The sequence below is a fragment of the Lineus longissimus genome, chromosome 9 (genome assembly GCF_910592395.1).
Source record: "Lineus longissimus chromosome 9, tnLinLong1.2, whole genome shotgun sequence".
NCBI classification, from domain to species: Eukaryota; Metazoa; Nemertea; class Pilidiophora; order Heteronemertea; family Lineidae; genus Lineus; species Lineus longissimus.
Genome location: NC_088316.1, coordinates 14,945,357 through 14,967,929, shown reverse-complemented (window position 1 = coordinate 14,967,929; position 22,573 = coordinate 14,945,357). Strand labels below are relative to the sequence as shown.

At 41.9% G+C, this 22,573-nt stretch overlaps 1 protein-coding gene across 12 annotated transcripts in view; it reads right to left on the bottom strand.

The window, feature by feature from the left end:
- The window catches only part of LOC135493525 (CAP-Gly domain-containing linker protein 1-like), a 74,272-nt gene that overhangs the window by 18,789 nt on the left and 32,910 nt on the right, over positions 1–22,573 (bottom strand). For 11 of the 12 annotated variants that reach the window (XM_064780913.1, XM_064780911.1, XM_064780905.1 and 8 more), the window contains 2 exons: positions 19,078–19,218; positions 1,056–1,285 (listed from right to left, as the gene is read on the bottom strand). In XM_064780913.1, coding sequence (XP_064636983.1) covers positions 1,056–1,285; positions 19,078–19,218 — 371 coding nt within the window. Of the gene's footprint in view, positions 1–1,055; positions 1,286–6,332; positions 11,125–19,077; positions 19,219–22,573 lie in introns of those variants that run through there. The other variant, XM_064780915.1, reaches the window with a different exon arrangement.

Sequence of the window (22,573 nt, the reverse complement as noted above, 5' to 3'; positions counted from 1 at the left end):
TAATTATCCATTGTATACATATCTCATCAACACTAGCTGAGATAATCATAAAGGAACACCTTGGATCCTCCCTAGGTTGATAGCATCTAAAACTTTATTTGTCTAGGGGTTCAACCATCAACAGATTTTATTCTTTAAAGACATCTCTGGCCTTGAGCACAGTTTGGCTGCAGGCTTCAGGGGAGTTGAGTCGGGGCAAAACCTAACTTTCTGGAGCCATCTGTGGGGTAGATTAGGTCGCAGATTTGACTGTTGGCAAGATCAGTGTTCCCCTTGGAACCTAAGTTATGCAACAAGCTGGCTGATTGTCGGTGAGTTGTCCAGCACAGGCAATAGCCGACCCACAGTTTTTGTTGGCTGACCAAATCGGCCTGACCGTCCCTGAATCAGTTTTTTGGCTATTTTAGCGACTAGATGAAGCACTGGCTGGAGGATGAAAATCAACATTTGTTGAGGTCTCTGAATCCATGACCACCAAGCTCTAATCATTCCTCCAATCACTAACCCATCAGGCCAGGCATCATACTCGTACAACAAATTCCAACCGGTCTGTTTTCCTGCTTATAATCTTGTAACAACCAGACATAGTTGGAATTATGGCATCAATATTTGCTAAGATCGATGCTAGAACTCATATCATATTAATATTTTGTATGAGTTATGGGTGGAAATCGGGATCAAACATAAATATTATGTTTACAGCCACATAATCTATTTCTGATAGATTTCGTGGAATTCCCTTGATTTGCTTAGCAGACCCATGATCAACTTGGTGGTCAGGTGTGTTGGTTCCGGCTTAATTCTTATAGCTGGAAAAGCCCTAGCTGTTTTTGTTGTGAATTATTTTGTTTCTGCCTTTCTACCTTTATTTATCTTCAGTGTTTGCTCAGCACTTGGAGGTGATCTTCTCCAAGGAGTATTCCTCCTCCAAAGCGTGACGAGCGTTTTTGTGTGCTACGATTATGCGCTAGCCTTTATTAGCATATTGACTCTCTCTGTCTTCAGCTAAGTTAATAACCCAACACCTTGGTTACCAACCTTCCCCAAATACTAACCTCAGAAGTAAGATATTGGACCATAATGGACATGGCATCGAATCCTTCGATTCCTGCTTTTAGTTGCATCTTGGCATAGTTGAGTTCCTTGGTTCTTGCTTCACACAGAGCTTCTAGTCGGCTGATCTCCTGCGCAGCGTGGGCACGTGACCCGATCGAGTTGCTCACAAGGTCGGGCTGGTGTGCACCCTTGATTTGACTGACAGAGGATTTTCTTGGTGCTTTTTGGTCTGCAAGTAGAAGAATAGGGAATACTTAGAATGCAATGAAGTTTAGCTGTTGCAATAATGCTCCCAATTCAGGATTGAAGAATGCAGTCAAATGATAAGATCGTCTTGATTCAGCCTAAAGGCTCTGAATGCAAGACCTCAAGATGGATCCGGCATGAGGAATGCCCAGACCTTGAAACGGCTATCCGAACTCATCGGAGAAACACAAAACACGGAGGACTCGTCTTCCAATCCAAACCTTCCCCAAATAGGTGAGCGTGAGTGTTTTCAAAGATAATACGCTACTGTTTTCTATTCATGTGAATCAACTCCCAAGACTCCCAAAAGAAAAATGTGATGGGTCAAATCGTTTGCACATGGCATTCTTGAGAAGCATCAGACGATGCAAATGCACTAAGTCTCTGTTGTGATATTCAAGGCAAAATCTATTCATTGATTCACTGCAGGCAGCTGTTGAAATGAATAGCGATCAATGTAGGGCTAGGCCTAGTTCATTCAATCATCTTCTATCGCAGATTGCATTGCCAGAGGCCTATAGTTCCAGAACAACCAGACCTACATACATGTACCTACAGGAAGACAAAAGTCCAAACCAGATAGTTGATAACAAACTTTCCCCATTCATTGATCCATCAGGTAGGTAGCAACAGAACTGAGATGGTATCTGAATCTTCCATCAATCTATCAGGAACAGAGAGGAAACTTTCAAAGTAGTTATCGCTTCCTAATGTAAAAGAAGGAAAGAGGATAAAAGAACAACCCAAGTGAGACTGTTGCAGAACCATTGTTGCAAAGCAAGGTTCTCATGGTCAAACAGAAGGACCTCTCTACAGCTGTGAGACCATTTCATGAGGCAAGAATGGTTAGAGTCTGTTGTGGTTCCAACCACGGGCCAAGGCTGTGACCCCTCCCACAGAAAGACATGAGACCTGGTTCCCCTACACGACCTGGCCCCCTACTCGATCAAGCAAATCATATAGTTTTAAGTCTATCAAATGGCCTTGGTATTTCTAAAGAATGTGGAAGCATATGTATTTGTAATCATGTTGTTTCAGTAATGTTCATCCTAGGTACAACAGATGGGCACTCGGGAGATAAAGTATCACAAAGCAACAAGAAACCAGCTTCATATCTTGTAAACCTTTTAGTAGGTTCTCCTACCCTCAACAGATTGTAGCCTACTCAATGTTCATAACCTAGAGGAATGAACATTAAACTTGCTGAAATGATTGGCTGAGTGCATGGTATTCGAAAGAGCTAGGCTTGAAAACAATAACATAAGTAACTCTAGAGGGACTGGGTATATACAAGACAATACAAGAAATATTTCCCAAGAGCAGAAAACAGTGGGAGGCCGATTTTAAAAACCGCCAAGCAGCAACCACATAAAACCGCATCATTTTCACATCCGATGAGGAAATGTTGCATGATTTTTACATCCATCTCCATGAAACATGATAGTGCAGCACATGATAGTGCAGCACATGGTCTCTTGATGTTGATGCCATATTGATCTGTGGCATATGTTGATGATATCTTACAATCAAACCATTCAATGGAAATAGCGATTAGGCTACACATGCACTATTGGTGCAAATGGATGATAATAGCAAACACAGTGTAGTTTACGATGGTCATTTTGACGATCTGTGGATGGCTCTTGGACATTGGCAACTTTGGCCAAAGCTGTTGACCTGGTAGTTGAAGGCAAATGTCAAGTCCACTTTCATTGGTTTGATCACCTTCAAGAACACTTGGCCATCATGTGTGGAATTGATAGCTGGTGGCACATCCTCTCAACACCAAGGAGACAAGGAGTTACATTCTTCCCCCGATCACGTGTCAGGGTGGCCCATCCTGCCAAAAGGAAACGGGGAAGATTGAAAACATTTGTGAGCCATTATCTGGCTGAGCAGCAAGCTTGACGATGCCAAGGAGATGACACGATGTTAATCGAGACACATCAACAAGAACAATACAGTGCTGAAATTATCAACAGCCCAAAGGAAACGACTAGAAAGACAAGAGGAGATTAGTCAAGGGCACTCACTCATCTTGATTGTAGGCTGGGGAATTTTAGATGTGGATGAAAAACCGCTAACCACAAGACCCCACACAAATCTTGCTTTTTCAACAGAAGAGCGTGATCAATGACCTGCCAAAGGCAGACATATTGACAATATTGAACATAAATCACTGTATGAAGCCAGACATATATGAAAGAAATGCTTAGCTTTTATTTAGCAAACAACTTCTAACGTTTACAACACTACAGCCATTCTTTGCGGTCAGACAATTGGACACCAATATTGGTACCGGTAGCAATGATATTGGTCTAGTCAACAATCTGTGAAATTTTATTTCTACCAATTTGTTTAGCATATATACTAGATATTTGCTTGACTTTACCTTTCTTAAAAAGTGCAATCTTGGAGTCAAGCTATCATTGACATGCCAAAGGTCTCACGCCACCTACCCAGAGCACAGAAGGGAAGCGAACTACAGGAAGTTGGGAACCATAGGGTTGAAAGAAACTCGGAAATCGCTCAGGTAAACCAAAGCCAATACCTGAGACTGGCTAACCAGAAACAAGCAAGATGGGTGATCTGGTAGCTCGAAGGAAGAGGCAAGTGTTCTGCATCAATGACTCACTGCCCAATATTGCACAGCAATAATATCATGTCTGCATCATATTTCACCAATTCAGTTTGGCCATTACCTGTTCATGAATTAACTGCCAAAATTAGATGTGATGATTGAACAAAATCTTGGCCATTGGAAACTGAGATGGCCATCGGCCTAATCAGTTCTGGATTTTAACTGCTCATTGCCCGAAAAATCTTCTTTCTGTCTGTGTGAGTTTATGAGGGATTCAAAATCATGCAACTTTACAAGAAATTTGATGGATTCGCAGACGGAAATGAATAATCCATCCAATTATTGGCTCCAACTCATTTGGTTCAACCTTTACCAGATGTGGAAACTACCTCTGATGGAGCCGTTTGCCAATTAAACCATAATATCAGTGTTTTCACACCTTCAAGCTATTTTTGAATCACAGAATGGTCAAGTTTCTTAACTTGGACATGAGGAGTGGACATACTCCTCGATCAGATTCCAAGCGATCATGAAAGCGTTTCTGATAATGTTGACCAGGGCTTCCAAACTTTGGCACTGCCATCGGCACCAACAGAACAGACACCAACAAACCATTGATTTGACTTGAACACATAGCAGTTATCCCCTAAATTGGAGATCTGCACGATTAGAGGCAACCTATGAACCGACCAACCCTTGCTTCAAGCAAGGATGGATTGATATGCTACCCAGGTGAGTGCGAACAGATCAGAAACCTATTGAACAAACCTTCAAAATAGCAACACTCCACTCATCTCAATTGGTTCTTCAGGGCTTCTCTGGGCAGATATTGGTTAGTAAATGCGCCTGAAGTGTTCTGGAACTCAAACAGACCTAGACTACCAATCTCCAGGACAATCTTGCACCCCACTTGCTTTGTCCATTCGTTCTGAAGGGCAGAGATTGGTTGATAAATGTGCCGAACATGTTAATAAACTGGGCATGAAATTGCACTGGATATGAGCCAACGTACAAAACAGCCCTTCAAAGCGAATTATATGTCAAGGATGTAGAGTTATTTTGTCGGTTAGTAATGTTAAACAATCAGCAACTGTATTTCTGCAAGCCTTTTTATCTTTCATCATTTTCACTAAGACGTCTGCAAAGAAAAGGTATGTTTACAGAAAGCAAAGGACTTCTGTAGTACCGTGAGCAGAAGTTATGTCAAGAATAGTAGCCCTGACGAATTCTAAAATTCTCCGGGAATTGAGACGAAAGGTACAAGTTACCTTGATATGCTCCAGTAACATTTATCACCGATAGTAGCATCCTAGCCAACATATTTTGGAAGTGTTCCTGTCAAAATATAATTCGACCCAGCGAGAAGTGGCATTTTCTCATGACTTCATCCAACCTGGAATGTCGACTACTGAATGATTTATAGATAAATAAATAGTTTTTTTCCAAGGATTGCTCAGTCTTGGCAGTTTTGTACAGCTTGTGGAAAAAAGTCCCAGGTAGCTGTGTTTTCACGTTATTCATTGATTAGATTATGGCATTTGATGTATACCGTTACTTTTCTGGTTAACCTAGCAGTACTATAAGACTAAGTCATGAAGGCACAAGACTGATAAAGTGCAACGCTCAAGGACTGGAGCATGGCATAATGAAGGCAGCGGCCAAAATCTAAACAAAAAAGACCCAATCTGAACTTGACTGTTTGAAAAACCTGAGCTTCACAACAGGTATAACAAAATTTGACTATTTTCGTTGGAGAACCCTTGAACATTCTGATAGAAACCTTGAAAGCCTGCACTACAGACACCCACTAGATATTCTGCTCCACCCTCTTTCATCCTCCATCATCACCAAACCCCCTCACAAAGAATTTCCAGATTACAATAGATTCAAAGAGTCAGCATCGAAGTTTTCGAAAAACAAGATGAAGAATGGAGCACAGAGATTACATAAGAGTCCAGTTTAACACAAAACATTCAAACAAAGTGTCAAATTCCACCATCCGTTGTTGAGAAACATGCTAACAGCCATGATGCAATAGGTGGTTTCGTGCTCTCAAGGACCCCTTTTTGACCAGGAGGTGCTCTCTCAATTCAGATTCCGTGAGATGTTTTACTCGTCAACAACTTTTACAATGCAGAGTTGGTCTAACAAGACGGAAACAGCTGTCCAGGGTCTGGTTGACACTGAGTGGCATGACAATATGTTTTGCCCAAGATTTCATGACAATAAGAGAACAAATGAAAAGAGAATTGCATAACATATCCTGAGACCTCTCAAACCCAAACAAAGACTGATCTCAACAACATGATGGACCCCTGAAGAAAAGTGATGGATTGATGCCGATAAAAATCTGAAACTCTGGTCTCTAAATAGGTGCAAAGCAGTTAACCCACTTCTGACAAAGCTTGTCATGGGGGTCATTTTCTCAAATCTAAAACTAATTTCTCACCTAAATCCTGCGGTTGGTCTTCCTGTGACTGTATGAGGGTGGTTTCTCTAACTGGGCTCTCTCTACTCGGTGCTACATCTTCCTCCACCGGTTCTGGCAACTTGGCAAATGTAAAGCCTCCGTTCTCAAGCCGCACAGCGCCCTTTGGCACTTGTACCTCAGATTCCTTTTGCAATCGAGCATCAAGCTGCACAAATTTCGGCCGTCGGTCCTCTGGAGAAATTAGCTCCTGAACTGGTGAATCTGACTGCCTCTCTTCCTCCTCAACCTCACACTTTGGAGTTGGTTCCTCAATTGAGGAATCCGTGTCTATGAACTCAATCACTGAATGACTCGGTTCCTCAACAACATCCTTTGGACTTGGTTCCGCAATTGCAGAATCACCGTCGACGAAGTCAATCACTGGCTGATTCAGTTCCTCATCTACAGCCTTTGGACTTGGCTCCTCAATTGAGGAATCAGTGTCAATGAATTCGAAATCGGCACCAAAAGTTGTCTCGATAGCACCGTTTGTATCACAGGCTACACTTATTGTCTCTCGCGTTTTCTTTTTGTCATCAGTGCCATCTTCTTTTGAAGAGAGTGGTATGTGAGAATGAAGTATGTTTCTCACCTTCCCATCAGTTGGCCCTGGAGTGTTACATAATACTGGAGCATTCGTCATGGAGATGGTAGGGGTTCCCTGAGCATTAGAGTTTGTAGATGACACAGAGTCAACTGAAGTGTCTAATGCATCACTTCCATTTGTATCTTCACCCAACTCTGGTTGTATAATTTTACTAGTGCGTGTAAGCGTTGATGTAACTTTTTCGCGATTGTACTGAATTTTAGAGTCAGGTGTCATTTGATGGAGATTCACATCCTCAACTTCCGGGATATTATAGACACAATCCAGTTCAGCGGGTATGTTACTAGAGACTGGCTGTGGCACCTTGGTGGTTTCTAACTCCACCTTTGGAGTTTTTGGTAGGACCATGTCAACAGATTGAGGTGGGGCTTCAAAGACAACTGCTCGAACTTGTGGTTCCGGTATGAAAGTCTCAGGTATACATTTTGAGTCTTCCAACTTTTGTTCTGGTGACTTGGTGTGAGGTTTTGGGATACGTGACTCTTTCAATGGTGTGGTCTTAAATTCTGCTTTCATAGCGACAACATCAGTTTTTGGCTTTAAAGGAGATTCAGGGGATGAATCCTTTGAGCTGATACTTGGTTGTCTCTTTGGACTTGATGACACATGGCTTGGTTTTACCAACTTGCTTGATTTACCATTTGGACTAGGCACTTGGCCCTTCACTGCAAAGCTCCCCGAGGTTCTCTTCGGACTGGGCATCTGGCTCTCCATCGATTTGACGTTAGAATCGGGGGCATACTTCATGTCAGGGAAACTCATCCCAACCTTTGGACTAACAGTGGGGATACTCGGTTGAAACTTTGGAACAGGGATCGCATCCTCCTCCATTTCCTGGCGCTCAGGAGACCACTTGTGGTACGCTTTCTTCCTAATCACTTCAGGTCTCTCTGCGACCGGCTTCATTCCTGAGTGTCCAGAGGATCTACTGCTTGAGCTGGTGATGGTACTTCCACTGTCATTTCGCAAATGTCCACCGCGGCCCACCTTCCCCTTCTTCTGCGACGATGAGGAGCTTGAGTTCAGCGACTCTTCTGAGGCCTGTGAGGCAAGAGGTGCCAGCCGTGGGCTCACAATAGATGACTTACTAGGTGACAAATAGTTCTTATGAAGAAACTGCAATGCAAAGTCATTTGGATCGTAAAGTTCTCTTGCACTCTCAGCTGGACGAATCTGAGCTGTTTGAGTTTCTGTGGTTACTGCTGGTTTTCTTATAACTCCAGATTGGACCTGGGTAGATGCTGGTCTTACATGTACAAGAAAACGAGTTGGGGGTGCAGTATCCATTTTAAGTGAGCTGCTACGCTGTCGAAACTCATCCCTCTCAAATTTTTCAAAGCCAGTAGGTAGTCCACCTTGTTTGTCAAAATCTCTTGAACGGCGTTTCAGATATTCTGATGTTGAATGTCGCTTCTTTTGTTCCTTGAACCGATCTTTGTCTATATTTCTGAAAACAACATCGGGTTGCACACCAGCCTGGAGAGTTGCTGCCCTTTTCTCCCGCTCACTCAAAGACCAGCGGTTCTCTTCCGGATGTGTCGGTAATGGTTCGCGCTTGTCTCCAGTATCGAAAAGTTTGGAATTTCGCTTCTTCTTTTTCTCTTCCTTCTCTCTCTTTTTAGCCTCCTTCTCCTCGCGCTCCTGTCGTTCCTTCTCTCTCTTCTTTTCCTCCTTTTCTTCTCGTTCCCTCTGCAACTTCAACTGCTTCTGCCTCTCTTCTTCCTCCTTAGCCCTCCTCTTTGCCTCCTTCTCTTCTCTCTCACGTTCTTCCCTCTCTCTCTTCTTCATCTCCTTTTCCTCTTTTTCCCTCCTTCTAACTTCCTCTTTTGATTCCTTCTTCTTGGGTTCCAATTTAATGGAATCCTTCTCCTTTTTCTTCTTCTCCTTGAGACTTAGTTTGGATCCCCTCAAACTTCCTTTGGACCCACTCATGCTTCCCTTAGACTCAACCAGCCCACTCCCTCTTTCAATCGTACTTCGCTTCCCAACGGTACTCGGCTCCGGCCCCGGCCTCTCCAGGCCACTCCCACGCTCCAGTGTTGTTCGCTTCTTCCCATCTCTCTGAATACTCTTCAAAGCCGTCCTATCCTTATTTGCATCGATATGTATGACCCATTTGTCCTTCTCCGATACATCTTTGCCTTTCTTCCCTTTGGAGCTCTCCTTCAAGTCTCTAGACTCCTTCATATCAGGATAGGGGATCAAACCAACCCCACGAACATCCAATTCCTTCCCCTTCATTTCCACATCTCCCTTCTTCTTGTCCTTTGACTTCATTTTCTTCTTATCTTTGGCTTCCCCCTTTGAGCCAGTTATTGACCCATCATACGAAGAATCTAAAATCAAACTGTCATCATCCCTCAAAGATCCTCTCAGAGTTGACAAAGTGTCCTGAGATACTTGCGATCCGGAATAGCTAAGCTGTGATCCTGGATAGCTGACCTGAGACCCAGAATAGCTCATTTGAGATCCGGGATAACTAACCTGAGACTGCAAACTTACGCCATCCTTAGATGAAGTGTTGATGTTGGAGCACTCGCTCTCAGGTACTGTCCCCTGAACTTCAATGACAGCAGGGTCTCCGGGCCCATACCCCTGGAATCCGGCCTCTTTCTCCTTGATGTCACGATTGCTAGGAGTCCTCCTTATCTTTTCCCAAAACTTCACCATAATCGCCACAGAAATATCTTCACCCAGAAGAATGAGAAATAGAATTACGAAAGCGGAAAGGAGTAATCCAATAGCTTGAGTAGAGTCAGAAATTCCTTAAAATCCTACAACAAATCCTTTCTCAAATTCATGACAGCAGATCTTAGAAACTAAAATCTGCCCAGCTATAGAAAATATCCAAGAGTTTGATTGAGCCAATGACTGTCACCTCCAGCTGTTTTGCTCGACAAAAACTTGTCAACATTCCACGATTCCACTGCAGAATGTAAACTTCAGGAGTCTTGTTGTCCACGGACCTTGCCCATGGACTTTTTATAGATTCAGAGAAGAGAGAAGTGCTTTGAAAAGTTTATTAATTTAGGTCAGTGTCGCAGTGACACATTCCATCCTTTGCACTGCGTCCTCAAGTGTAAAGATCCTCAATCAAAACACCGAGCTCTGATGGCTATTGTGTTCGCCCAGCCTAGCGGAAACTATACAGGAAGCTTTGTCAGAAAATATAAAGATGAGATAACAGTTGCTCTTATAACGGGAACCCCTACATGACTTTAGTAATTCAATTGTGACAACAATTTCAAAGATTCCATAGATGTGATAAGATAATACTTTACGTGCAGTCTTAAATACAGTGAACACACAACACCGATCCCAGTTGATCACCGACGATTTAACTCCAACTTATTCTCCGAGCTAACAAACTCAATTAAAGATTCCACCAATAGAAAGCACGAATCTACGTTCAGTAGAGATTATATGACGCCAATTTTATCGCAGTAAAGTTGTACTCCGTGATTTTAAAATCGTTCCACATCCATCTTTCCGATCTGATCCAATCCTGCACAACATCCCGGCCTAACCGTCTCCAGGCCTGCCAGCAACTAAATAAGCAATGAACTGAAGGTTTTATATACCTGGTGAAAGGTACACAGGCGGTCTGATTTGTATAGGATTCGTGCCATATGCCAGCCTACTGATGCATGCCTGTATTCATGTACATATTTTGATGAATAATATCACTCCACCTGGCACCAAATTATAATGACAGGAGGACTTCACTTATTCCACAACTGTCCGAAAGATAAATCCTCAAATCAGTTTAGTAAAATCCTTAAAAATGATTAAAATTCTTTAAAAATTACTTTTACTGAAGCTTAGTATTGTTCAACTCCTTCTGTAAACAATTCGCCAAAATACTGCACCAAAAATTTATCACAAGTTAGCACTCTCCTTTTGAATCAACTGATATCCACACTGAGGATGGAGCTAATACTTGGAAGGGAGTTTTTCAGAAGTTTAAAATCGGACGTCAGGTACGCAGTATTCAGTCCCACAGTTTCACTGCAAAGTCCATAACTGTCAAAGTCACCTGACAAGCTCAACTACGACAGAGCAGTGTCTCCAGTTCACAAAGCTCCTGAATGACTCTCAACAAGCAAGAGTGCCAAAATCTGACCACAAACTGGAGAAATGCCACCAAGCTAAACTGTCCCCTATGGCTGCCAAGAATCAAATGCCGCTTTTATTCTGAACACGTGCCATATCTATTATTAACACGGACCTAAAATCTATACATAAGCCTAACAAACACGGTAGGACATTTTAATAACACCAGCATAAAGTGTATAAAACCGTTGGTGTAAAATCTCAAAGCAAGTGGGGGCCTATTTTGACTCGTCCATAGCCCGGAGACCGACAATAGTTAGGCCGATATGAGGACAAGATTAGCATAAGTATGCCGTGAATGACAATCATATAATTAGCCCCTAGGCTTCTTGTTTGTGACAGTTATTTTGATAGGCCCCACTAGCCCTTGTAAAAGGCTAAGCAGATGCTCTGGTCAGATATTTTGTGATATCTGTTGGTCTTAGGCAAGATGTTTGTTTTTCGCTCTAATCTATGTTTACCTACAGATTTTATCCAATTTGTATCGTAGAATTTGAAAACAGGAAAATGTTATTTGACAATTTCATGCACAATCTCAGCCTTTAAGGAACAGTCATGACAACTTGTTGACACAGAATGATCATCACTTATTTTCAGGACTTCAGCCAACACATTGGGTGACTTCATAGTTGGTGTTAGTGTTAATTTTGTAAAAGTGTTAGGGCTTTTATGCAGCAACAAAGACAATATTTCTTAATGACGCTGCGATCAACACAAACTTAAGGTGTAAAGCTAAGGGTATACAACCAGGGCTGCTGAAAAACTATAACACTTTCCCAAAGTTAACACTAACACCAACTTTGAAGTCACCCATTGCAATGGTATTGGAATTTACATCATACATGTAATTCAGAACTATGTGGTATTGTTTGAGTACAGCACCATCTGTTAGTAGCCAAAAACAACCGCACCGTCAATATTAGAGCATACAGGACTCGGGTTGTATTGCTGGCACCAAATCATTGATTGATCCGGGGCGATAAAAATTATTGTGGTGGAGGTGCTGTAGCCAGGGACGGATCAAGAATCAGAGAAAGGAAAGAGCGCCCTTGAGAAACAGGGGGCACCCTGCTGGTTTTTAGAGTCTATTCCTCCCAAAGTATTTGGTCAATGTCAAAGCACTTTCTTAAATACGGGGGTGCGTGCACACTGCATGACCCCCTGTATCCATGCCCGGGAGCCTGCAACGCACTTTGGATGAGCTTGTGTCGTTGTTTCGCATGTCAAGAAATAAGGTTACTTTTGAGCAGAACTCTCAAGCTATGGCAGACATGACTCTAAATACGATGATATATTCAATTCAATTGAACACAAATGCCTGGGTGGTCATGATTGAAGAGGTACATGTATACACAGTATGCCATCAGAAACCTGTTAAAAACATTGATCTAGTATTGATTTACTCAATCTGTTTACATTAGCCTTGTAAATACATGTCTATATTTAATGTTTCTGGCATAAATGAGTGTTCTGGCATGAAATATTTCATGTATGCAACAAGTGAGACAGCCAATTTCTTTTGTCACACCCTTTACTATTGCAAATCTTGCATATCTATCAGTAGAAATGAGTCAGAAACTGACATTTCCTAAGAGTCTTCCTAGAAAGGCCTAATACGGCAACAAAAGGGGCCTATTTTGTCCCCTGAGGGCCACTTAAAATCCGGTTCTAGTCTGGCAGTGAATTAGCCACTCGAAGAGAAAGTGTAAGCAAAGACTTCTTGGACATGTTCGACATAGGCAGATGTTTTGTTTGACCTAATCTGCTGAGCAAGTCTTCTACATGTTCTAGGAAAGAGTGACCGGAAGGGCTTGAACTCCATGACCGCATTATAGGCCTAACTTGTCAGGGTACTTTGGTAAAATCGGCCAGCAACATACACCAGGTACCACACCCATACAATCAAATAAGTTTGGTCTGTTCTGTTTGTCAATTCGGGCATGAAGGATCAAAGTTGGCTTTGAGAAAAAGGTTTATGACACTGATATTTTGGGTCTGCAAATAGGGCTGAACTTTGACCTCTGAGCACGAAATTGAACTTTATGGGTAGGATGATGTGCAAATGGGAAAATAATAAGTGCTTTTAGAACGGGGTAATAAGTTCAACACCTGTTCAACGTATACTTACCTTCAACTAGATATTTATCCCCAGTGTTCCTTGAACTAGTCTTTGATTGTTGCCGTAGTTCATTCCCCATCATGAATTTTTACTAAATCATTATATTTCGTCAAATGTGCCGTGTTGGTATATGTATGATTATATAAAAGACATCATGTTACCATTAGACCCAGCTGTGAATTTCATCACATAACATACTTTTAAACTTTTTCCAAACCATAATTGGCATCATGGATCAAGGATGTTTTTAAAAAAAAAGATCATTGATTTAAGTTATTCTTCGTCAACCATACAACTGTTCATAAGGTCTATTGGCAACATTATCGAAAGTTACCAGATGTTGTTTTTTATAAAACAAAACGTGGTCTTTGATTGAGAAAGATCAAGAGATGCCTATACTTCTTCCATCTATTAAAGACATTGAGGAAATATTTTCTTCTGATTTTGTGACTGATAAAGATGCCCTAGCTATGTTGACCAGATTTCTCAAACCATCCTGAGGTTGTTTGCTCTATTTTTAGCACAAGAACATGAATTTGACGGCCATACGATGATGAACAGGAACGAAACATCTTTACAACACGACCATCTACCTATCTCCGACTATGATTCATATCTGATTCATCCGACAAGTAAATCACCCTGCTACTGTGTTAGTATGTTGTCTTCACTTTCACAACTTGAGAGGTACAAGTTTATCGCACAGAAACCATCCTGAGAGTGGTGTAGTCTGTCCTTGAGGAGCAATGCAAGTACAACTGCATATACTGTGAACTGCCAAATTCTTAAGGGCGTTTTAATTTTGTGAATCTGGCGAATAACCTTGAAAAATAAAAAATAGGGAATTTTTTTCCCGACTTCTGCCAAGGCGGTGTTGATTCAATGTCCTCAAAGTAGCATACTTCTCAATACTTACCTATAAAAGGCCCTTGGTTTCTCCTGTGTAAATCCTTAATGGCTATTATTAAAGTCAGAGCTTTCATTGGCATCCAATGTGGTCTTTTGTGAAACATCAACATATCAAAGTCACAGAATCTGCATCGGTCCTAAAAGTTGCTAAATTTCCCTCTATCCATATCAGTGGTATATGTGTATGTATACATGTGATACAAGGTTACAACCATCTTTCAGACTTTGCATTAGAGGCAAGCGGTCTCCAGAGTAAAAACAATATGGATTTCTTAAAGACCCAACATCAACATCTAATGAACTGTAGTTAATGTGAAAATCAATGCGACAAAACAGCAAGTATTAACCCATGATTTGATGAGACACATGTAGGAAAGCCATAGATACATATGCAGCCAAATGGAAAGTAACAGTGAGAAATTATATTTCACTGACTTCCAAACCCTTCCCCACCGCCCATAGGACTCTATGAAAGAGAAAGTGCTTCCATCTATCGGGTGGGAAATGAATCAAAATATTGCCAAAGGCCCATCTCTCTCATGCTCTCACTGAGCATCCTTGTTTGAGCCAGCAATGGATTAAATCCTGACCCCAAATCATTACAATTGCTTCTGACCACCCCAAGATTTGCACAAATATCATTCATACCTGGTCCGTGGTGGATCCGAAGAAATGGTATCCTGAACATGGGGAAAAGGCAACAATATCCATCCATTTTCACATACGCGGCCTAGGGTATCCAATGCCAAAAACTTCAGTCTCACATTTGGACAACGGTTGGTGAGAATTTTGGCGAGTTAAAATCCCTTTTAAACTTGAAATTGGGAGAATTGAAATAATTTCCTACGCACTGGAATCAAGTCAACATCACGGTATATAAACTACTATCAAGTGAATAAATCATGAATATTTACACTACAGGTTGTACCTCAAGGGCCTAGTTAAGAGATCGATTCATGGATGAAGAACCCTTCAATCCCTGATTGAGTTAGAACAACGCACACATGCACCTGTCGTGCCACATTACCCATCACTGGAGTTAACATCCTGCATAAAAACCACAAGGTAGGCCTAAAAATATCATGCAAATAGTTTTTTCTGTCCCAAAAGTCTGGTACTGACCCTCCCTTTTTGATAAGCGAACATTACAAAACAGTCTCTGCCAAGTATGGTTTGGGTCAAAAGTTTAAACTTTTCGATCTAAATATCCATTCCTCGCTGCCAGTGTTTTAAGTACTTGTTAATGTCAAGAATCTATAATCAAGTTGAAACATAATGCTGTGAATGAAGACTAAGTGAAAACAGCATTGATTTATCATACTAGAGAATTACAAACTCAGATATTTATACAATGTAATTTGGAGAACTCTGACTTCACTTTTCATACTTGTCCCTCTTAAAGGAACTATTTCAATATCTCACTTTGTGTAACATTATCCATCATTGATCACCTACCAAAGTTTTCTTGCTGCTCCCCACAGCTGACCTCAACCTCTTCCCCATCTTCTTCCAACCTAAGGCCTACATCCACATCAGAATTCTCATCATTGGCTGTATACCGGGCATCCTCATCCATGGGACCCTCACTCCATTTACACCCAATCACCATTACAACAATTTATCCTCGGAAGGGTTTAATCCACAAAATATTAACAAAGTATCATCAGCAACACAATCAAGTTTGTCTGTGAACTTTAAGTGAACCAACTTTCCTACTCTCCTCTTCTTGAAAATTCCTTCTCAATGAATTACAAAGCATCAGCAAAAGAAGACATTATCTTTTTCCAAAGTTCTCACTATTATTTCAGGTATACAGTGCAGTAGGCCTATACTAGCATGATGCGTACTATCTATCATTCTTTCTACATCCTTGTGTACCATTTTTTTGTGAATAAGTGGGCGTCTGATTCAACCACCGGAGTTCCTGCTATGGAAAACATTGTTCTTCGGTAATTTACTCACACTCCCAAACTGATGATCAAATGTGCCTAAAATTTCAAGCAAAAGTTGGTCAGACTCCACTTGTCATAATTTCAACCTCTATCAAGAGCACTGACAAAATTGGCAATTCATGTGATGCTACATGGAGATTTAGGCAGGCATCATCGGTTCTTCATGAGGATAAGGGACCGGAAACATGCCATGGCAACAAGGGAAAAGTTAGCCTGGTAAGAATTTGTTGAATTTCATTTCAAACTCATCATGACCGCTATAACCCCACAGTAAGCCAACACCCTAAAACAACCTGCGCCACGGGTATTATGGTTTTTATAAATGATATGAATTTCTGATCAGAACAGAAATGCCAGTGAGGGAAGCAGTGCTGCCATCTACATTCATTTCAAAGAACTTCCAAGTTTGTGCTTGCCATCATCATGGTTCAAAACCACAATAAGCGAACTCGAGCACCACACTTTGTACAGTTTTTCTCAAGATACATCCCATCAATCTCACAAGTCTCAGTCTCTCTACATGTTGCATTCTAAGACAGCCACTACAAGTTGATTGCAATCCTTTGATAAAGAGACCTACAGGCAAAACATACAGCAATCATTACAAACTAATTAGAAGTGCATCTTCAGGGATAATGAGGAAAAATGCTTGAGCAACTCGACCTGAAATTATCTGCCAAAACTATGCATAAATTAACGCAGCGAGAGTCACTTCAAAATAGATTGGTACAGGATTATCTCACACAATGGCAGCACACAGGTTGGACAAGACGATCAGTTATGCCTGCCATTTTTAGGATGATGTCACATGTACACGTTGACGCAATGTGGACATGACATGACCCTAACCAAATCTCCAGGCCAACCAGTTCTCGCTGCTGTGACTTGTGACATACAGGTTGTGACGTAGACCGTCCATAAGTGGAAAAAATAAAACTATGCCAACAATGAATCCAATGACCTGTCTATTTTGAATGGCTAAAAACACAACAGATAGAGCGGACAGAAAAACCTGTCATGAAAACTTCTCTCAATCAATATTATTGACAGCTACGGTGAGTTCAATTCTCTATGGGATGCCAACATTATATTCAGAGCTTCTGGAGACAATCAATTGTGTGACAACTCCAGCTGGGTAGGCCTATGGACAACAAGGTTTAATTGAAAGGCCTAGACCAGGCTCCAACAATTCAATCCCTCATCCTTCCAGAATGTCAACAACAGTAGGCCTAGAAGTCACTGAGTACAGTTTTCTGTTTCCTGATTTAAATTAAAATATCCAGATGCCTGGGCCTTTTCACTGAATAGGAACAGTATAAGATGAATACAAACTTAAACCAAGAAGTACAGCTGAGGAAGCTGGGCGAATCTAAAGACACAAACCTTTTTGAGAACGCACAATAACCAACGTCATTCGCCAGTAATGATTGTTTTACTTTCCAATCAAATCTATTTCCCAGACGACACACTGATTGGCAGGTGCCAATCAATTATTGATATCACCCAGCATTGCTCTATGGATTGTTTGTGGTGAATAATGAAATATTTTCATTTCTAATAAAACGAGAAAGGGTCATGCGGACAGAATTAAGTCACACTTTAATAACATGGTCACCCACTTTCATCAGTCAACACTCTGACCCATGCAACTACATGCATAGTGATATGCATTTTTTTCTGTCCCTGAAATTACAGGCTTGTGGTATTCGACTCGATGACTCGACGACGCGATGACTCGATGACGCGATCAAGTTGGAATCTTTTTAAAGAATATCACTGCCTGGACTGTAATTTATACATAGAATCATAAGTGGAGGAAATAAAAAAGAACCAATCATTACCAACCCCTTTCCAGCTGTTTTCACCGTATCTAATCCGACCATTTTTCGTTTCCTACAAGTTCGCATTTTTGATAAAACCATGCGCCATGTTGCTATGCAAGCTTACCGTCAATACAGCTGAATACACCTAAATATAGCTGGTTCAGATCAACCTCCTACCCAGGTTCTTTACGAGCAGAAATTCCAATGTTAAAATGACACGCGAGTTCCTGGAGACAAGGTTGGCTCTGGATATCCGTTCAGCACGGCAATATTAAATGTCCTATACACCTTTCCAGAAATGGGGCGCTGAGTGTCCGAAATAGTGATGTCATAAGGGGAAACTAGGCCTGTGGTGGAGGGACAAAGGAGATAGTCATGGTTGACCAACACACTTGGATGCCTTTAATGACGGACAAGGGGAAAAAGTTAGTTCCAATGCAAGCCACCAATTTCGGAAAGCATGTATAGGGGCTGATGTATTGGGGGGGGGGGGGGGAGATGTCAAGGGGCGGAAGAGGGACTGAGTGACTGAGTCTAAAAAACTGCACATATGCTGCGAAATTCCGATTGTTGACAGACTACCACATGACATCTGACATTGGCCACTAGAAGCTTGTTTGTCAATTAAATCTCCGGTCATTTTGCATGCTATGAAACTTCCGCGAGTCCTTTAAATATCAAAATCAATCGCGGGGACCAATCTTCAGTGGCCATGGCTGGGGGGGCGGGGGGGGGGGCACATCCTTCTACATACCGTAGCTGGGTATGGGAAGGCCGAGCTAAAACCTCTGCTGTTGCAGCGGTAGCCCGGAGACCAGGATCATGGGATTCCGTATTTTAGCAAAATCCATAGCAACGATCGCGTCATCGAGCCATCGCGTCGTCGAGTCATCGAGTCGAATACCACAAGCCGAAATTACATGACATTTGTGACTAGTATAGAAATATCCTGAGATTGGGTTAGGTTGAGTGGTGGAGTAAAGTTGGCCACTAAACAGGAATTCATTGAAGTTGGAGACAAGTTGCTATCATCTGGTCACCCCTTCTTAGCTTTTCAACTCATTTTTATAGACGACAGAGTTTCAAATACCAACCACAGAATCCCTGTATATTAAGAGGGGCACTAGGTAAGAGCTAGTGGGCGAATGAACAGAAAGCAACTTCCAAGATCTATTGTGTAGATAACGGAAGAGATGCCTACCTTTTGTAGTTGTTGTACGTTTTGGCGCTGAATTGTCCGTTTTATCCAAAGACTTCTTGGTGTCGGCTGCCTTCTGTCTAGACTGTGCTGACCCTGGCCGACTTGTTGATGTGGTGCCAAGAGAGAGTCTCCGTGTTGCTTCTGCGGAAGAGACGGGAAGGACATGTAAGCTAACACAAGTTGAGAGGGTGGGAGAAGACATCAGTAGGGCTACAACCTTGATACAGGCCATCCAACCCTCTACAAGTTGACCTCATTTCTATAAGAGGGACTCAGTTACAGCACAACCCATGAATTATTTCAGCTGAAAAGCTTAATTGGAGAGATATAGTCAGATCATGCCCATAGATGATGGTCAAACGCAACACAGGATCAGTAGCTTTCTATCTGGTGAAATAATGTGTTCTTTGATATCAACCAGCACCATCCACAACAGCCAATTCCAACAGGCCATTCTGTCCAACCCCTCAAGCAGCATGCCCCATCAATTGATTTGCTCCCTAATGGGTCCCGGCAGCCGATCAACTCCACATTATCTCAATGACGTTTAACCCGATAATGTCAGGAGATAGACCTGGCCGCCATGGCTGGTACAGCACTCTCAGTCTCAGTTGTGTCTGAAATGGTCGATCAATACATATTGTCTGCTCTACGAGACTAATCATTTGCAATATCGCTAAAACATTCCTTGATAAACACGTTTAATCTTCCATTGCATCTCCCAAAGGGATAATGGTGTCTTATTGTCGCATCCACAAATTGTGACAAAACTTCAGCAGACGTCTGCTGGATCAGATATATCAACATTGAAGGATCTAAACTGATCACAGCAACAGATATGGACGGAGATGTTTGCTCTCGATTCACGTAACCAGTGGCGATCAATATCTGACCATAACAACATCCATAAACAATAGGATATTTTTATCTGCACATCAATCATCAGAATGCACAGATTTGTCAAAACTCATCATATGACATCCTCCAATAGCAGATCTTGGTATCGCAAAATCACTCCCCTATTTAAGAATCATCCCAAAGTCTTGCCATTGGAGGATAACATATTAGGAGAAAAAAATAGTTAAAACTCTTGTCGGAACAGCTTCACAATGAGCACAAGAAATGTGAGGCTTCGAATTTGGTGACAGAATTTCCATATAATCATTATCGTCTTTATGACTTTCGTGACTGCTGATAGAAATCTCCTTGAGTGACAGCCAATCTGCTTAACAATTATCTCTATGATGTATTCGATAAAGACATCAGATATGGACCTGAATATTATCGAGGTACTCCACGGCCATGGCTGGTCAATATCATCAGACTGCGGCAATATCAACACATAGAGAATAGGGATGTCAGAAAACGATACGAGTGTTAGTCTTAGGCCGGAAATTAACTGTCAGGTTGGTGGTAGGGGTGTTGTATGGTTTTATCGTTTCTCTTATCACTGGCGGTGGCTCTTGGGTAGTTCCACTATACAAGATACCACCAGATACCATACACTGCTGAAGATACTGACAGGGCCCAGTTCCTGAAACAGTGCCTGCAGACTTAGCACCGATTGGACATAGCACCATGCTGAGAGTCAGCACTGGCTTAGCAGCACTGTGATGACTGCTACCCACTGACCAGAAACATGACATGTACTTTGCATTTCCGTCCAACTTTTCTGATTGAAAAGACATTGGCATTTCAGACTAAGTCATCAAAATCTGTCAAAAGATGGCGCTGTACACTTACCATCAGCTGTTCTCGATGCGACCGAAGGGGCAGCTGATCCCCTGGAAGACAAGGAGCTTTTACTCGCGGCAGGTTTAAGTGATGACGGTGCCTTCGAAGGAAGAGGCGCTTTTTTCACCGGTGTACTCTTAGCAGACCCAGTTTGCGGTGTACTCCGTCCGGTTGTCTTCACGCCAGGTTTAGCCGCAGCAGCTTTAGAGCCACCCGGTATCGATGCGATTCCATTCGTAGTCGGCTTCCCACCGATGCCCGGTTTCGTAGCACTTGATCTTGCACCGGTTTTTGTTGCACTGTTAGGTTTTGTAACACCGGGTGTTGTTTTTGCTGTTGGTTTTGCTGCCCCATTTGTTTTGGCTGCACCAGGTGTAGTTTTGGCTGCACCAGGTGTAGTTTTGGCTGCACCAGGTGTAGTTTTGGCTGCACCGGTTGTAGTCTTGGCTGCACCAGGTGTAGTTTTCGTTGCACTGCTTTTAGCACCTGGTTTGGAAGCATTAGTTGATGTAGAATTGCTGCCTGCTTTGTCTGTAGTTTTTGTACCAGTGTTTGGCCTCGGCGTCCTTGCCCCAGCGCTCGGCGTCCGTGCTGAATTTGGTGGAGTCTTTGCAGCACCACCAGGCGTCTTCGAAACAGTCCCCGGTGTCCTTGCAGCACTTGTTGTCCGATTAGCACCAGTTTTTGCCCCAGCTCCTCTGCCAGAATCCTTGGCACCAGGCGTGGATGGTTTTGTTTTTTCCATCATCTCTGAATCACTTGTAAGCAATGTTGTTGAACATGACAAGCCTGCGTACAACACACAGGCCAAATAATCACTATTTAAGTAGTTATAAATCGGTATGGCTTCAGAAAATTCAACATCGACCATAATATATCAACTCCTCCTATCAGAACACCCCACAGCTACGAAATTCCAAAGATTCGTCAAAACACGAGTATTACTCCAAATCAATTGTGCCGCTGATTTTAATTGTGATTTTCCAATGAACTTCATGGGTGTACAATTCGATGCCCCTGGCAGTTATAGTAAGTATTGGGTTTTATGATTAGTCGATGGATAATAGTGGATTTTTTCTCTCAAATATATAGCGCAAGAAATTCTAGTTCTTTATCCAAGAAGATTTCTTGTCCAATGAAGTCCAGTTGTATAATCCTTGTTTATCACGCTTTTAGGTACTGGTATCATAGTTATCCTTCATAGTGCTACAGTTTACTTGTTTGAGTGTTCTTACAACAAGCTTACAAACACAGGTTGGTGCAGTTTTAAGTTGATACGAATATGCCTTTATCTCCTTCAGTGCAACTACTTCAGATCAATAAAAACAAACCAAACTGAGCAAAATACGAACAAATATTGACGAAAACTTCAGATATTTGGACGCTTGAGCGAAAGACAAAATATGATAATCTGAAGCCAGTTCACACACGAAATCATCACGATTATCCACAATGTACGAAAAGCTTGACTGATTAAACGAAATATCACAGAATGCAAGTAATCCTTGCTTACGAAATGGTTTTGTTGACGAAGATTTCAAGCTTATAACTTGATTTTATCCACACGCTGTTCCAAGTCCAAGTCGATTATCCATATAATTTGAATAGAATAACGAGAGATCAACAAACTGTTTACTTTCCACTTATTAATGGCAAGATCCTACACACATATCAACGATATCACAGGCTGAGAAATTATGCAAGTCACTCTTGAGTACTCTCTTACATCTTAGTTTCTCACATTGAAGGAGACATATCATCT